Source organism: Cryptotermes secundus, unplaced genomic scaffold (genome assembly GCF_002891405.2).
Source record: "Cryptotermes secundus unplaced genomic scaffold, Csec_1.0 scaffold986, whole genome shotgun sequence".
In the NCBI taxonomy this organism is placed as follows: Eukaryota; Metazoa; Arthropoda; class Insecta; order Blattodea; family Kalotermitidae; genus Cryptotermes; species Cryptotermes secundus.
In genome coordinates, this window is record NW_019735574.1 from 253,751 (window position 1) to 267,124 (window position 13,374).

Consider the following 13,374-nt stretch of genomic DNA (forward strand, 5'->3'; position numbering starts at 1 on the left):
TGCAGATTTCTTATATTTTTTCTTCTACCCTGAAGATGGAGGCGATACGTTCCTCCGAAACGTCGGTTAACACCACATATACACGGTGCCAAATCCCAGAAGACTGCTTTCTTCATAGTCACCGCCGTGAAAGCCTCAAATCTTACACAGAATTGTTATGAGTTTGAAATAATATAAAATATCGAAGATGTTGTGAGTATGGGGCACGTATGAAAGAAATGAGATATGCATAAAAAATTTTGTCTGAAGATCTGAATGGGAGTAACAGTTGGAAGATCTAAGCCTAGATACGAAATTTGTATTACGTTAGAATTTAAATAGCGTAGGTTGGCGTTCACTTCATTGGTCCGGCCCAGGAGAGATCCCATTGGCTGTGTGGGGGGGGGGCTCTTCTAAATGTTGTAATGAATTATCAGGATACGTAAAAGCAAGGAATTTGTTCGGTAGCTGAGGCTCTGTTAGTTTGTAAAGGAGGACGTCTCTCCATTCAGTTAATAATAGAATGGAGTTTGACAGTATCCGGCAGAACCCTGAAGCGCCTCGACAGTGGGGTCATGCGCATGCGTGAAGTGCACTTAAATGTTGTGTGACGGGCCCTACTTGATGAGAAGGGCGTCCGACTCATCTGCTTGAGGACGCACTCATAAGAAATTACTTTTATTCCTGTGTATCTCGCCACTGGCTAATATTTATTTCTCTTTTTTTACAGCACAGCTACGATGTCGTACCGTCAAAGAATCCGGCTAAAGCCAAGCAGGTAAGAAGGAATATTCACCCTTCCAGCCGTAATTACATAACAGTGCCTGATTAATTTTAATGCTTCCGAGTGGATCGGTAGCCGAGAGGTGTAAAGCACGAAATATTTTCGCCCAACCGTAACACCCCGATCGTGGGCTCGATTCCCATTTGAGTCATAGGTATGTGTTTTTCCTGTGTTTGTCTTGTGTAAATAGAGTCCTTGCAGTGGGCTGATCCCTTGCCCAAAGGGTCCTACCCATTATCTGTAAGATACATAAGTTCAGATTAATTCGGAATAGTAATAGACCGGAGTACCTAATTCGTCTTCAAAGGAAGAAGAATAAGACTTTAGGGTGTTTACATCTTTGTACTACATGCAGTCCAGTCAGCCGGTATAGCGATTGGCTACGGGCTGGACGACAGAGAGGTCGGAGTTCGAGTCCCTATAGGTTAAAGAAATTTCTTCACGTCCAGACCAGCTCTGGGGCCCACCCAGACTCCGATCCAATGGATAACGGGGGTTCTTTCGCCGGGGGTAAAGCAACCGGAGCGTGAAGCTGACAGCTCACTTCCTGCTAGTGCCGAGGTCAAGAAAATGTGGGTCTATACATCCACTTCCTCGTACGCCTTCATTGCGTAATGCTTAATTAGTTAAGCACAGAGTCAACTTTACTTTTTTTTTTCTTGGCATTACAGCCCCAGTGGGCCTAGGCCTACCTCCATGAACTTCTCCGTTCACTTCGGTTTTTCTAGATCTTACACGTACGGTAGGACTCCTTGGGCGAGTGATCAGCTCGTCGCAAGGCCTCTACCTGTACACAAACACAGGAAAACCCACACAAACATCCATGCCCTGAGTGGGATTCGAACCCACGATCTCGGCTTCCGAGCGAGCGAAGACAGTTCATGCCTTAGACTGCTCGGCTGACGTGACCGGCCAACTTTAACTTTTACTAGAGGGAATTAAAAAAAATGTTAAGTAATTTTAAATTTTTCTAAAATTATAACTGGTCATGTAGGCTGAACTCTGCCTTATGTTTCGCCCTGTGGTCCAATTACACGACAGTACTACGTGTAGTTATGTTTTGACATTCTGGGTACTTGTCACGCACTGAATACTGAACAGCGCGACGTGTCTAGTGACAATGAAAGCGACAACCCGTGATGAGTTAATAAACAGTAATGAAAGATTTGACACTCTGGTGTTTGCTATAGAATAAGTTGAAGTGCAGAAACGAGCTTTTCCCTAGTTCGGCAAGTTCCGTAAAACACGGCGAATAGTAAAGAAGTGCTTCTGTGCGCAGTTTCATTAACCTGTACACTAGCATCCGCGTAACTCCATACAGGACAGATTATCGTTAACAGCTGCTGGTCTGAGTGACCATCGCTGAGACGAACACACGCAAGGCACAAAGACTGTGATGAACGGAATTCATCAGGCAAATACCACAGTAAACAAACAACACACCTAATGATGCAGTGTTGTCGGCACCGATGCATGGCTTCGTGGCGAATAAGTCATGGGCGCAACACCGTGATCCAAATGGTAACACGCCCAAGCACATACCCCCAGTGTGTACTGGGCACTCTTCATCAAGCCTCACATACACACCAGACACCACACGAGGCTTCACAGGGACGACAGGTACCACACCAAGCAACATATGCAGCCATGTTATACAATCCATACACCCCAGGTAGCAGCAACGAACAGATCAGTAACCCCAGCTGCAGAAAGAAAGGACCAGAAGCGATAACAATGAAGATCGGTTATCCTGCAAAGAAGTCAACGGAAGAGGTCCTAGAAGCACAAAAGTTCCAACAGTGAAAGAGAATAATTAGCAAGAAATAAACAAACATCCGTTAGCTACACATGAAGAACCGGCGATAGCCTCAATGAAACTCCAAGCCACCATCAGCAAGATCAACGGCTGGGGGAAGAAATGGCGAATTAAACCAAAGTAAATCCACGCATATTACATTCACCCTACGCAATCAAACCTGTCCCACAGTGTAAATGGGTAATGCTGCTCTGCCCCCCAAAAACGGAGTGAAATAACCTGGGCATGATCTAGATAGAAGGCTGACATGGACAAAGCACATCAAAACAAGAAAACAGCACAACCCAAAAACGAAACAGATGCACTGGCTCCTCGGGGGAAGATCGTCACTATCAATAGAAAGCAGACTTCTATACAGAGCAGTACTCAGACCCATATGGACCTGTGGAATTCAGCTATGGGGGTAGCATCAAATTCCAACCTCGAAATCCTTCAGCTCTTCCAATCCATTCTGAACGCACTTTGGCACATAACAACCACATGATCCGTGAAGACTTAAAGTGAGCCTAGTGCTCAGTGAAATGAAGAAGTGGAGTGCCAAATACTTAAGCAAATTAGAAAACCACGCTACTGGACAGTAGCGAATCTATACATACGTGTAGTTTGAAAAGGTACTCTTATCAGACAAGACTCGAGTACAACCACCAACACAAGCATGACAGTGATAACTAAGTGAACACTAACGAATATATGAGTGACTCCACTGGAAATAACTTATTCACGAGCCTATACTTACTTTACACATACATTTATTGTAGATTATGTATAATAAATATGCATTAAAGATCAAAATTTGGGTTATTTGAAGGTAAAATTATCCTTGTGCTTAATTGAATCCAGCGCCATAAATGTTTACAGATAAATATGATAGGTGAAGTTGTCCCTGTGCCGGTCACGGTAGCCGAGCGGTCTAAAGCATGCACTGTCTTCGCTCGCTCGGAAGCCGGGATCGTGGGTTCGAATCCCACTCAGGGCATGGATGTTTTTGTGCGTTTTTCTGTGTTTGTCTACAGGTAGAGGCCTTGCGACGAGCTGATCACTCGCCCAAGGAGTCCTACCGTATGTGTAAGATCTAGTAAACCGAAGTGAAACGGAGAGTTTCATGGAGGTAGGCCTAGGCCCAAATTGGGGCTGTAGCGCCACAGGGAAAAAAGTTGTCCCTGTGGGTAATTAATTAAGCATCACGCCATGGAGACGCATGGGGGAGTAGAAGTATAGTTCCACCATTCTTGACCTAGCAGTAGATGGAGGTGAACGGTCATCTTCGCGCCCCTTCCGCTTTACCCCAAAAGGAAGAGCTGCCAATGTGCATTGGATAGTAGGCTGATGGGCTTCAGCCGGTCTGGACGTTGTGGAGCAGATGAAAATCTCTTGCACCTGCCGGAAATCGAGCTCCGGCCGTCCTTAACGTCATTTATCCACTGCGCCATCCCGACTTCTATGTTTATGGCTGTAGAGATAAATTTCCAAACATACTGAAGTCACGGAAAGAAGTTCCATGGATGTTGGGGGATTAATGAACTAGGTCAGAATACTTTTTATAGAATGTTGTTACGAAGTATGTCGCAACGTAAGCCAGTTACGAATACTTTGCTTTCGATTATAAAACGACTTGCCAGTTAGGAAGATCTATTTTATAAAGTGGAAAAGTCCCATGAAATTCAACGGTGGAGCATTGATCTCCAGTGTTTGTTTTTCATCGCCGTTTCTTCCTTTCGTGTATCTCTTCCATAGCTGTACTTCATAACCTCACTTCTTCATTAAAACAACAAATTAAGTTACACCTTTATCCTTTAGACGGCAGTGAGTGGCCACAGCCTTGAATACCAGTAGTTCTAGTTGTTAACAGCCAGTGTGTGTCTGTGTAGCTGACACAGAAACCAGAACAGGAGCTGTGTGTGAGTTTAGACTAAAAGCTGTGATGTTTCTGATCTTTAAACTTTAGCTTCATAACTTCTGCAGTGCTAGGCCCGCTCCCTCCGTGATAGATTATAAGAATGCCCAAGAAGTCCGAGAGAACACGCCACTTTTTGCACATAAATCTCGCGATTGCACTTAATGTAATGTACGGGGAAGAGGGGAGAATGTGAGAATGTCTCTTGAGGCGGGCTCAGAGTCACAGAGAAGAGATGGCTCAGTCGGTAACGCTTCTGACGTGTATTAGGTGGATAACCCCGCTCGAATTTGGCCGGGATGCAGACTGACCTAACCAATGTTTCCTCTGAGTTGTACGCACGCGCGGCCGCATAGCGGCTGTCGAGTCTCGATTTCCCGCACAATTTAATTGGTTTAGTATATAGTCAGTTTAAATTAATAAAAATACAATTGAGGAATTAAACTACAGTTTGTTATTTTTTGGAAGCTTACAAATTTAATGTCTGTTACGGGCCTTTTTCGAAAATCGCTGCCCCCCCCCCNTGAAATGAAAAGACGTCTTGTTGATATCACTGTCTATTCATGTGAAGGCCCCTTGCACGACAGAACCTTCTCAATTCGTGAAGAAATGACTAATCACCATGTCCCTGTAGCATTCTTTGGTGACGGTAAGAGCATTACCTTCCTCATCCTCAATGAAATAGGGGCCTAATATACCGTGTGCTGAGACGGCAGACCATAGCGTCACACGTGTACTGTGTAGCGGTTTCTGGACGGTAACATCTGGCCGCTCAAAACCAAGGAAGCGAGTTGTCTGGCGACCACTTCCGTATGAGCGGAAATAATACTCAACTATGAGTAATTTTCCTCCCGTCGAGAGACCCATTTCCAACAACTGCATAACACAACTTCCTTTTTATTACTGGGAACACGTGCCGCTGGAGCTATGCCTCGTCGACAGACGCGCATGCGCGAGTTTAAGTACTGTAGTTTTAAATAACATCATGACCACTTCCTTCTTCATCCCTGCCAGTCATTAATTATGAAACTAGTCGATGCTGTAGAGGCTGACCTACTGACGTCGTTAACTAAACGATAAATGGAATAAATAAATACAAATGTATTCTGCATTAAAAGAAATTATATATTTGTAAAGTTTTAAGTCCTGGAGAGCGCAGTCGGTATAGCGACTGGCTACGTGCATAACGACCGAGGGGTCGGAGTTCGAGTGCCAGTACGGTCAAGAATTTTCTCCAAGTCGTCCAGACCGGCTATGGGGTCCACCCATCCTATTCAGTGGGTACCGGGGGTAAAGCAGCCGGGGCGTGAAGCTGACCACTCACGTCCAACTAGTGCCGACGTCAAGAGATGCGGATCTATACATCCACTTCTCCATACGCCTTCATGGCGTAGTACTTAATTAGTTAAGCACAGGGACAACTTTACCTTTTACCTTACACCTTTTTTAAGTTCGCATTTCCACAATGCATTAACCGCATGGAATTACCAGAAAAGGGGGGAGGGAGCAGAGAACAATGCGTTTCCTCATATCTCAATTTGTTGTTGAATTTCTAAGTTTTCATGGGTGTGGAAATTAGTGTTTTGTTCTTGCGGATTATGGCACCAAACAGTTTCGTAGGTAATAACTGACGTTTTGGGAGAACCTGTTTCTTCCATCATTATTTTGGCAGCAAATTATTTTGAAACATTGACAGTCGCCTTTAGAACTACTCGGTGTCATAACCTATAACAATTTTTAATATTATATCCTCTTCCATAACTGGACTAGAAGTAACAGTTGGCAGCATTGCAATTCATTTCTTTACCTGTTACGTATCTTTGCACTAAGTGTATAGGGGTGCCGTACCAGATCAGGTCATGTGGGATTTATGGTGAACAAAGTAACACTTCGGTTTCCCTAGCTGATTCTCATTTCACCACCTCCTTCATGTTCATTAATCGTCGCACTGTATGAGCTCGATACTGACAGTGTCGTTAGGTGACAGACTTAAAGCAAATTTACGCAATAAAAACGTAACTGAAAGATGTCAGTTTCCATAACAGAAGCGATAGTCGTTAAGCTGTAGGCGGTCTGAGCTCTATAAAATGTTTTCTTGTTTGGGGTATGAAAATAAATCTGTATTTTATATGGAGCGACTGTTAGCTCTGACAAGCCCCTCCCCCGCCTATAGCAGTGGTTCTCAACCTTTGTGAGACCGCGACCCGCTAAACTCTTATTTTATCGGACGAGGGCTCTGTATAATTGATGCCAGGGCCCGGTACTGGGAGGCGTCCCGGCGGTTAAGAAACAGTGGTCTGAAGGACGGGTTTTCTTCAGTGTTATCTGTCGTCTAGAGTAGTCGTTTTCATAGCATCGTACCCCCTCCCACCACAACTGGTCTGCCCTTTATATTCTCTCGGCCAAAGTGTTCGAATTTTAAGGCGCTGGAAAGTTGCCCGCTCTGTTACGTCTGTACTTCAGCATCTGTACCGTCTGCTGATCACGTGGACTGCATGATAAACACGGAGTTTGTGGTGGAAGTATATTGGCGTCCATTTGCACCTCCAGAACTGTACCAGCCTTTGATGCCCTCTGTCAGTGTCAGCATATTAAAATTTTCATGGCTCTAAAACTGTTGCTGTAATTCGGGGCGTGGAACATTTTTAAAACCTCATTTCACTTGCATTCCTCGAGAGTAACTGTTTGGAGATTGAAATTGAAGATAGGTGCGAGATGTATTTGAAAGCATTGAGCTAATGAGAATAATATACAAAAATTTATTTTTTACCATACAAAGAACACACCCCGTGGCCATTAAAATAAAGTTTAGAGGCTTTGAATTGCGTAATACTGACAGATGCTCCAATCTTGACACTTACAGTGTGAGGGAGGAAGGGACGGAAACAGACATACTTACTGTGGCCCCTAGCGTACTTTTGTAGTGCTCAGTTGAACTGAACTGAACTGTGCAACGCATAACTACAGCTGAGTACAATAATGTACGCGTGACGAATAATTCTGGGTTCTAGATTTGATGATTGGGTTTATTGAACACTTCTTCACAGTTACAATAAATTATAGCGCTGTCACTAATCTTCACAGTTTACTAGGACATGCTCCATTATTTGCCTTGTACTTTCAACTTCTCTATTCTTCTTTCTCCTAATTTGTACTCAACTCACCTCTCTACTTCTCTCTCCTAATCTGTACTGAACTCAGCTCTGTACTTCTCTCTCTTAATCTGTACTCAACCCAGCTCTGTACTTCTCTCTCCTAATCTGTACTCAACCCAGCTCTGTACTTCTCTCTCTTAATCTGTACTCAACCCAGCTCTGTTCTTCTCTCTCCTAATCTGTACTCAACTCAGCTCTGTACTTCTCTCTCTTAATCTGTACTCAACTCAGCTCTGTTCTTCTCTCTCCTAATCTGTACTCAACTCAGCTCTGTGCATCTCTCTCTCCTAATCTCTACTCTACTGAACTCAGCTCTGCACTTCTCTGCCTGCCTGCTTGCCGCTGGTCCTCCCAAGCAAAAATTGTTCCTGGCTCCGAGCCCTATGGGACCGACTGACGGCTCTGGGAGCCTTCAGGCCTCTCAATCCTCTGTCCTGAGTCTGAGTCTGAGTCTGAGTCTCATTTTACGACCGACGGTCAGTCGGCCAGTCTGTCTTGGCATAAAGCACCCATCTGGGGCTTGCGGCCAGATATTTATTACTGATTGAGAGCTGATCACTTGTTTTTGTGGATCGCCCTCTCTGACGAGAGGACGGGTTTATCTTTGTATATGCTGCTTGCCCTTATCAGTGTAGTGTTCCTCGGGTCCGAGTCCCATGGGACTTGCGACCATATTTTACTGTCTCAGATGTGAGACTTTCCTTTTCGTTGCCTCTACGACTCGCATTGTCACGGTCATTCTCTGTCCAAGTCAAAGTCAAAGTCACATTGCGAATGATGGTCAGTCAGTCAGTAAGTCTTGCATGACCAGATATTAATTATTACCATTTGACAGTTACGGGCTTGTTTCTGTGGGGCGCCTTCTCTGACGAGAGGACGGGTCTGTATTTTGTATATGCTGCTGGCCCTTGCCAGCGCAGTCTTACTCGGGTCCGAGTCCCTTGGGACTCGCGACCATATTTTACTGTCTCGGAATTGAGACTTCCATTTTCATCGCCACCTACGACTCGCAGGGTCACGGTGGAGGTATTCGACCCCGCCTCCACACGGGGTAATCGTCATCCTCCTAGCTAGAGATTCTCGTTATATAACCGCAGCGCGGACCACATAGAAAACCTCTTCAATTCTTGTATTACAACGCAATTGCCTAGCAACGAGCTATAACTTTCGTTATAACAGCGGATTCCCTATTGTTGTCACGTGCTTTAGAGGGGAGGGGTTTACCGGCCGTTGCATAGAAACTGCCCATATGTCATAATATTGCTCCGGATGAAGACAGCGACATGAAGCTTGCACAGCCACTATAGGGTGTGTACTGAATGTTTTGGCTCGGCTAGTAGTTGCTGATTTATGTTTCTGCACCTTTAATGGTTACGACTTCATTCCTCACAGCTCGCAAAGAGTAGTCTTGTGCTGGGCAGGACTGTGGAACGATGTATCCATGAACACCCTCAAACTCTATATGAGAACCGAATTACAACAAACAGAAGCTCAATAGACAGACACTACATAATTAATTTTTGTGGAACACGAAAGAAACTGCATGTCATAGTAAGAGATTTCCAATGTAGAGTTTGTTTTCCTTTCAAAATACAAAACAGTCCTACGTTGTTCTGCCTTTTAGCTGTTCCCAAGTCAGAACTCTACACTGATCTTTGCACGCGTGTACAGTGTATGGTTACGAAGCGTCTTTCTAACCCTCTTGACCGGAACAGTAGAACAGCACTGTGCGAAACTGAGATGCACCGCTCTTTATATCACTGCCCCCCCCCAGTTCCAGTCACGTCACCTGGATTCTCCAGATTAGAGACATAGAGGCTGCAACTCTGGAAATTATGTGTTTTTACAGTACTGTATTGCTCCAGAATGAGGCACCAAACCTCTGTTATAACTTCAGAGATTAATGCATTTTCTGACACCAGATGAGAATTTTATTGTCCGTCTTTGAAACTGGGGCGTTTTGTATGGCCATGTAGCCTGTGGTTATAATCAGTGGCGCTTAGCCAAGATTAGAGAAAGCAAGGAGAATAGAATATAGGATGGTGAAAGAAGAAAGGCGCCATAGAGACATTTGAACAACAAATTACTACGTCTGCTTCTGCTGTGTTTTCGATATTTCATGGCAGTAAAACAGAACTGCGTACACGCGGTCTGGAAATGTTGGCTTATTGCCTAATGTACTCGTATGTAAAGGCACGTCCACATTACTCGTGCTCGCCAGGCTTGTGCTCGTCTGGAGACTCATACTTGTGCCCGTAAATCTTCGTCCACACTACTTCAGTTGCTCGCCAGGCTTCGGCGCGTGAGGATCCGTATATTTACTCGTAGTGTGTATAGGCTGTAGTCGTATTTTAATTTATTGGCTATTGCTTTTAAATTAAAAATTAAAAATTTGCTTGTCTCGTGACTTGACATATAGTACACATTACTCGCGAGCATAGTGAGTCACACGAGCACGAGCACGAGTTATGTGGACACGCCTTAAGGGATTGTTAAGTTACGATGTGGGCAGTTGGTCCCGGGCGTCTGTAGGTCTTAGCATAGGGGCTCCTGTATCTTCTAGTTCAGATGAGAAGAGTATATAGGTCATGAGGCGGTGAATGCTGTGGGCCCCGTGATTGTAAAGGTTCGGCCACACAGAGCGCTACGCTATGTTCGCTACGTTCGCTGTGTACACTCTGCGACGCAGCTGACATACGGAACATAGCGTACGGAAGTCTGTGTGGCCAGTCACATTGGCAATAATGGGAGATATTTGTCTGTTCGTATAGCGTACGTAGCGCTCTGTGTGGCCGAACCTTAAGATTCACGGATCAACACCCGCAACCGGATATGCTTTCATTCTCAGTACTGTTACCTTCTTGGGGGCCGTGGATTCTTCTGACAAATTTGCCTTTGCGAATATGGGGCTTGAAGTTTTGTTTCTGGGTATACCATGATGTATAAATGATAAAAATTACCAGAAGTGCCACACTCGAATCTTGACAGGTATGCCGACTACATTTACTAAGGGGTTCTGTGGTTTTCCATGCTCCATCCAGGCTAATTCTGCGCTAGTACAGTGACATGGATTACTGACGATGTATCTCCAATTCTGTTTCATCTCTCCCATTCTCCTCCCTTCTTCTTCTTCTTGGCTTTTGGTAAAGAGCACAGATTGTGAAGCTCCTCATTGTGTAATTTTTTCAGGCCTCTTGTTGCTTCTTCCCACTTAGATCCAAGCCTTCTCCTCAGCATTGGTGTCGAACGCCCTCTGGCTATTCTGATAGGGTTCATGTTTCCGATATGCTGTCTATACGGAAATGAGGTGCAAGTTATCAAACTTATCCTTATATTAATATATATATATATATAGCTGGTAATTTACATCTTACTTTATCCCCCCGTCTCTGCTCTTACCATCATACTGGAGACAAAATTTAACATTTTTACAGAATATCTAAATGTGTTTTATATTTTGATCTCTACGTCGAAACAAGAGATTATGAACAGAAATGTAGCAAGCATTACATTAGTTGGCCGGTCACGGTAGCCAAGCGGTCTAAGACGTGCACTGTCTTCGCTCGCTCGGAAACCGGGATCGCGGTTTCGAATCCTACCCAGGGCATGGATGTTTGCGTATTTCTGTGTTTGTGTACAGGTAGAGGCCTTGCGACGAGCTGATCACCCGCCCAAGGAGTCCTACCGTATGTCTAAGATCTAGAAAAACCGAAGTGAACGGAGAAGTTAGTGGCCCACTGGGGTTGTAGTGCCAAGGAAAAAAAAATTACGTTAGTTGAATATATTGTAGCAAGTAGACCCGTTGATAAGTAATGACTGTGTAAACAGCACTCGTTGCCAAGCAACCGATTCATAACACGCACCAGTGGACTAACTGGGAAGAGGTGTTCTGTACGCGGTCCGTGTGACAGCTGCATGACGCAACAATAGAACTGTTGGAACCGGTGTTTTCTGTGCGGTGCGTGTCGAGGTGTTATTAGCAGGAAATGTCTAGAGTTTAGTTAGGAGAATGTCGCCAGCCAGTAAGGTTGTGAACACGGAAACTGAGGAAGCTACGGCGTTGGAAGCCGTTACCAAGGCGACAACCGGTGAAGATACAGTAGACTGAGAAGACTTAATTCATGGTCTGGTGTATTGTGGAGTAATCACATGTAGTTACGATCTGTAACTGTTAGTAACACGTATAAACCCCGTCTCTAGTCACTCATACACATGACAGTATTTTTAATTTCTCTGTGAATTTGTTTTTGATGTATTGCTGTAGTAGTATTTGAGATAGCACGACTGGCTACAGGCTGGACCGTCGAGGGGTCGGAGTTCTAGTCCCGGTAGGGTTAAGATCTTTGTCATCTCTACGTCTTCCAAACCAGTCCCGGGGCTCACCCAGCCTTCTATCAATGGGTACCGCTGCCGAGGTCAAGAATACGTGGATCTAGGAATCCACTCCCCCATACATCTTCATGGCGTAGTGCTTAGTTAAGCACAGAGACAGCTTTACATTTTACTGCTGTTGTTAACTATTTTAAATTTGCCACATTTTCCAAGGATGTAATAGCAGCCTCTATATTATAATCTTTGTGTTGCATTCTGGCTACGAGGCCTGAGAATTTACTAAGCCAGCTATGGCTCTTCTGCGTACCTCCGTACTGACGTCTAATAGAACCAGCACCCCGAATTCGTGTTTACTGCAAGGAATCCTCTCACGCCGTTTCGCCGAACTGGGAAGCCCTTATCACAAATAAACATTTAATTTCTGCTTATGTCTATGGCTTTAGCAGTGGGCCTATACGTACTCTAAGTTAAATATTTACAATACAAACGGTACTTGTTGTGTAAAAGCCGTACACATGACGTAGAAATATTGGAACCTATAGCCCAGTCGGTATAGCGACGACCTACGGGCTGGGCGGCTGGGGTTTGATTCCCGGCAGGGGAAAGGATTTTTCTGTATTGCACAGCGCCCAGACCGGCTTTGGGGGCTGTCGAGCTTCATATACAGTGGGTACCGGGGACTCTTTCTCCGGTAGTAAAGCGGCCGGGGCGTGAAGCTGACCACTCACCTAAAGCTAGAGCCGAGGTGAAGAATCGTCTCCCTAAAGCGTTACGTTTACGTTTATCATCAGTGGTTAGAAAGAAATCCTAGGTGTGCAGGCTCTGCTTGGTCGCCGAGTCTCCCAGAGTGGCCTGTGGATTAGTTTCCCCAGGAAGAGAGTTAAAAATAGGGACAGTCTTCACATACGCCAAGTTACTGCGAGAAGGGCTGCCAAACTTCGAATTTGACGACCTTTTATAATGAAGTTTAAAAGAAATGTTGGTCACAGTAATATTAATTATTGTATTCTTTCCTTGCCCTTATAGGCCCTTCCTTTATGATGTGTTGAGTCGTTCACATTAATTTTGATATGCATTTCCTCGTCAGTGACGGTGGCTGCGCGATCTCAGGCATGAACTGTGTTCTCCCGCTCGAACGCTTGGATCATGGGTTCGAATCCCTCTCGAGGCATTGATGTCTGTGTGCGTTTATTGTGTGTTTATATTGTTCTTTGTGTAGGTAGCGGCCTTGCGACGGGCTGATCCTCTATTCGAGCAGTTTACCTACTGTGTATAGGATTAAGAAACTGAAAAAGCGGCAAAAGTTCACAAGGGCTGTAGAGAATTTGTAGATAGGGTGGTATGTAGTAAATAGATGGATGGATGGGTAGATAGATAGATAGATAGATAGATAGAACTGTATTTCGGTGTACTT

At 44.7% G+C, this 13,374-nt stretch overlaps 1 protein-coding gene across 8 annotated transcripts in view; it reads left to right on the top strand.

The window, feature by feature from the left end:
• LOC111869652 (tensin-1) overlaps positions 1-13,374 on the top strand; it is a 354,704-nt gene that overhangs the window by 171,042 nt on the left and 170,288 nt on the right. For all 8 annotated transcript variants that reach the window (XM_023861317.1, XM_023861321.1, XM_023861323.1 and 5 more), the window contains one exon: positions 710-757. In XM_023861317.1, coding sequence (XP_023717085.1) covers positions 710-757 — 48 coding nt within the window. The remainder of the gene's footprint in view (positions 1-709; positions 758-13,374) is intronic.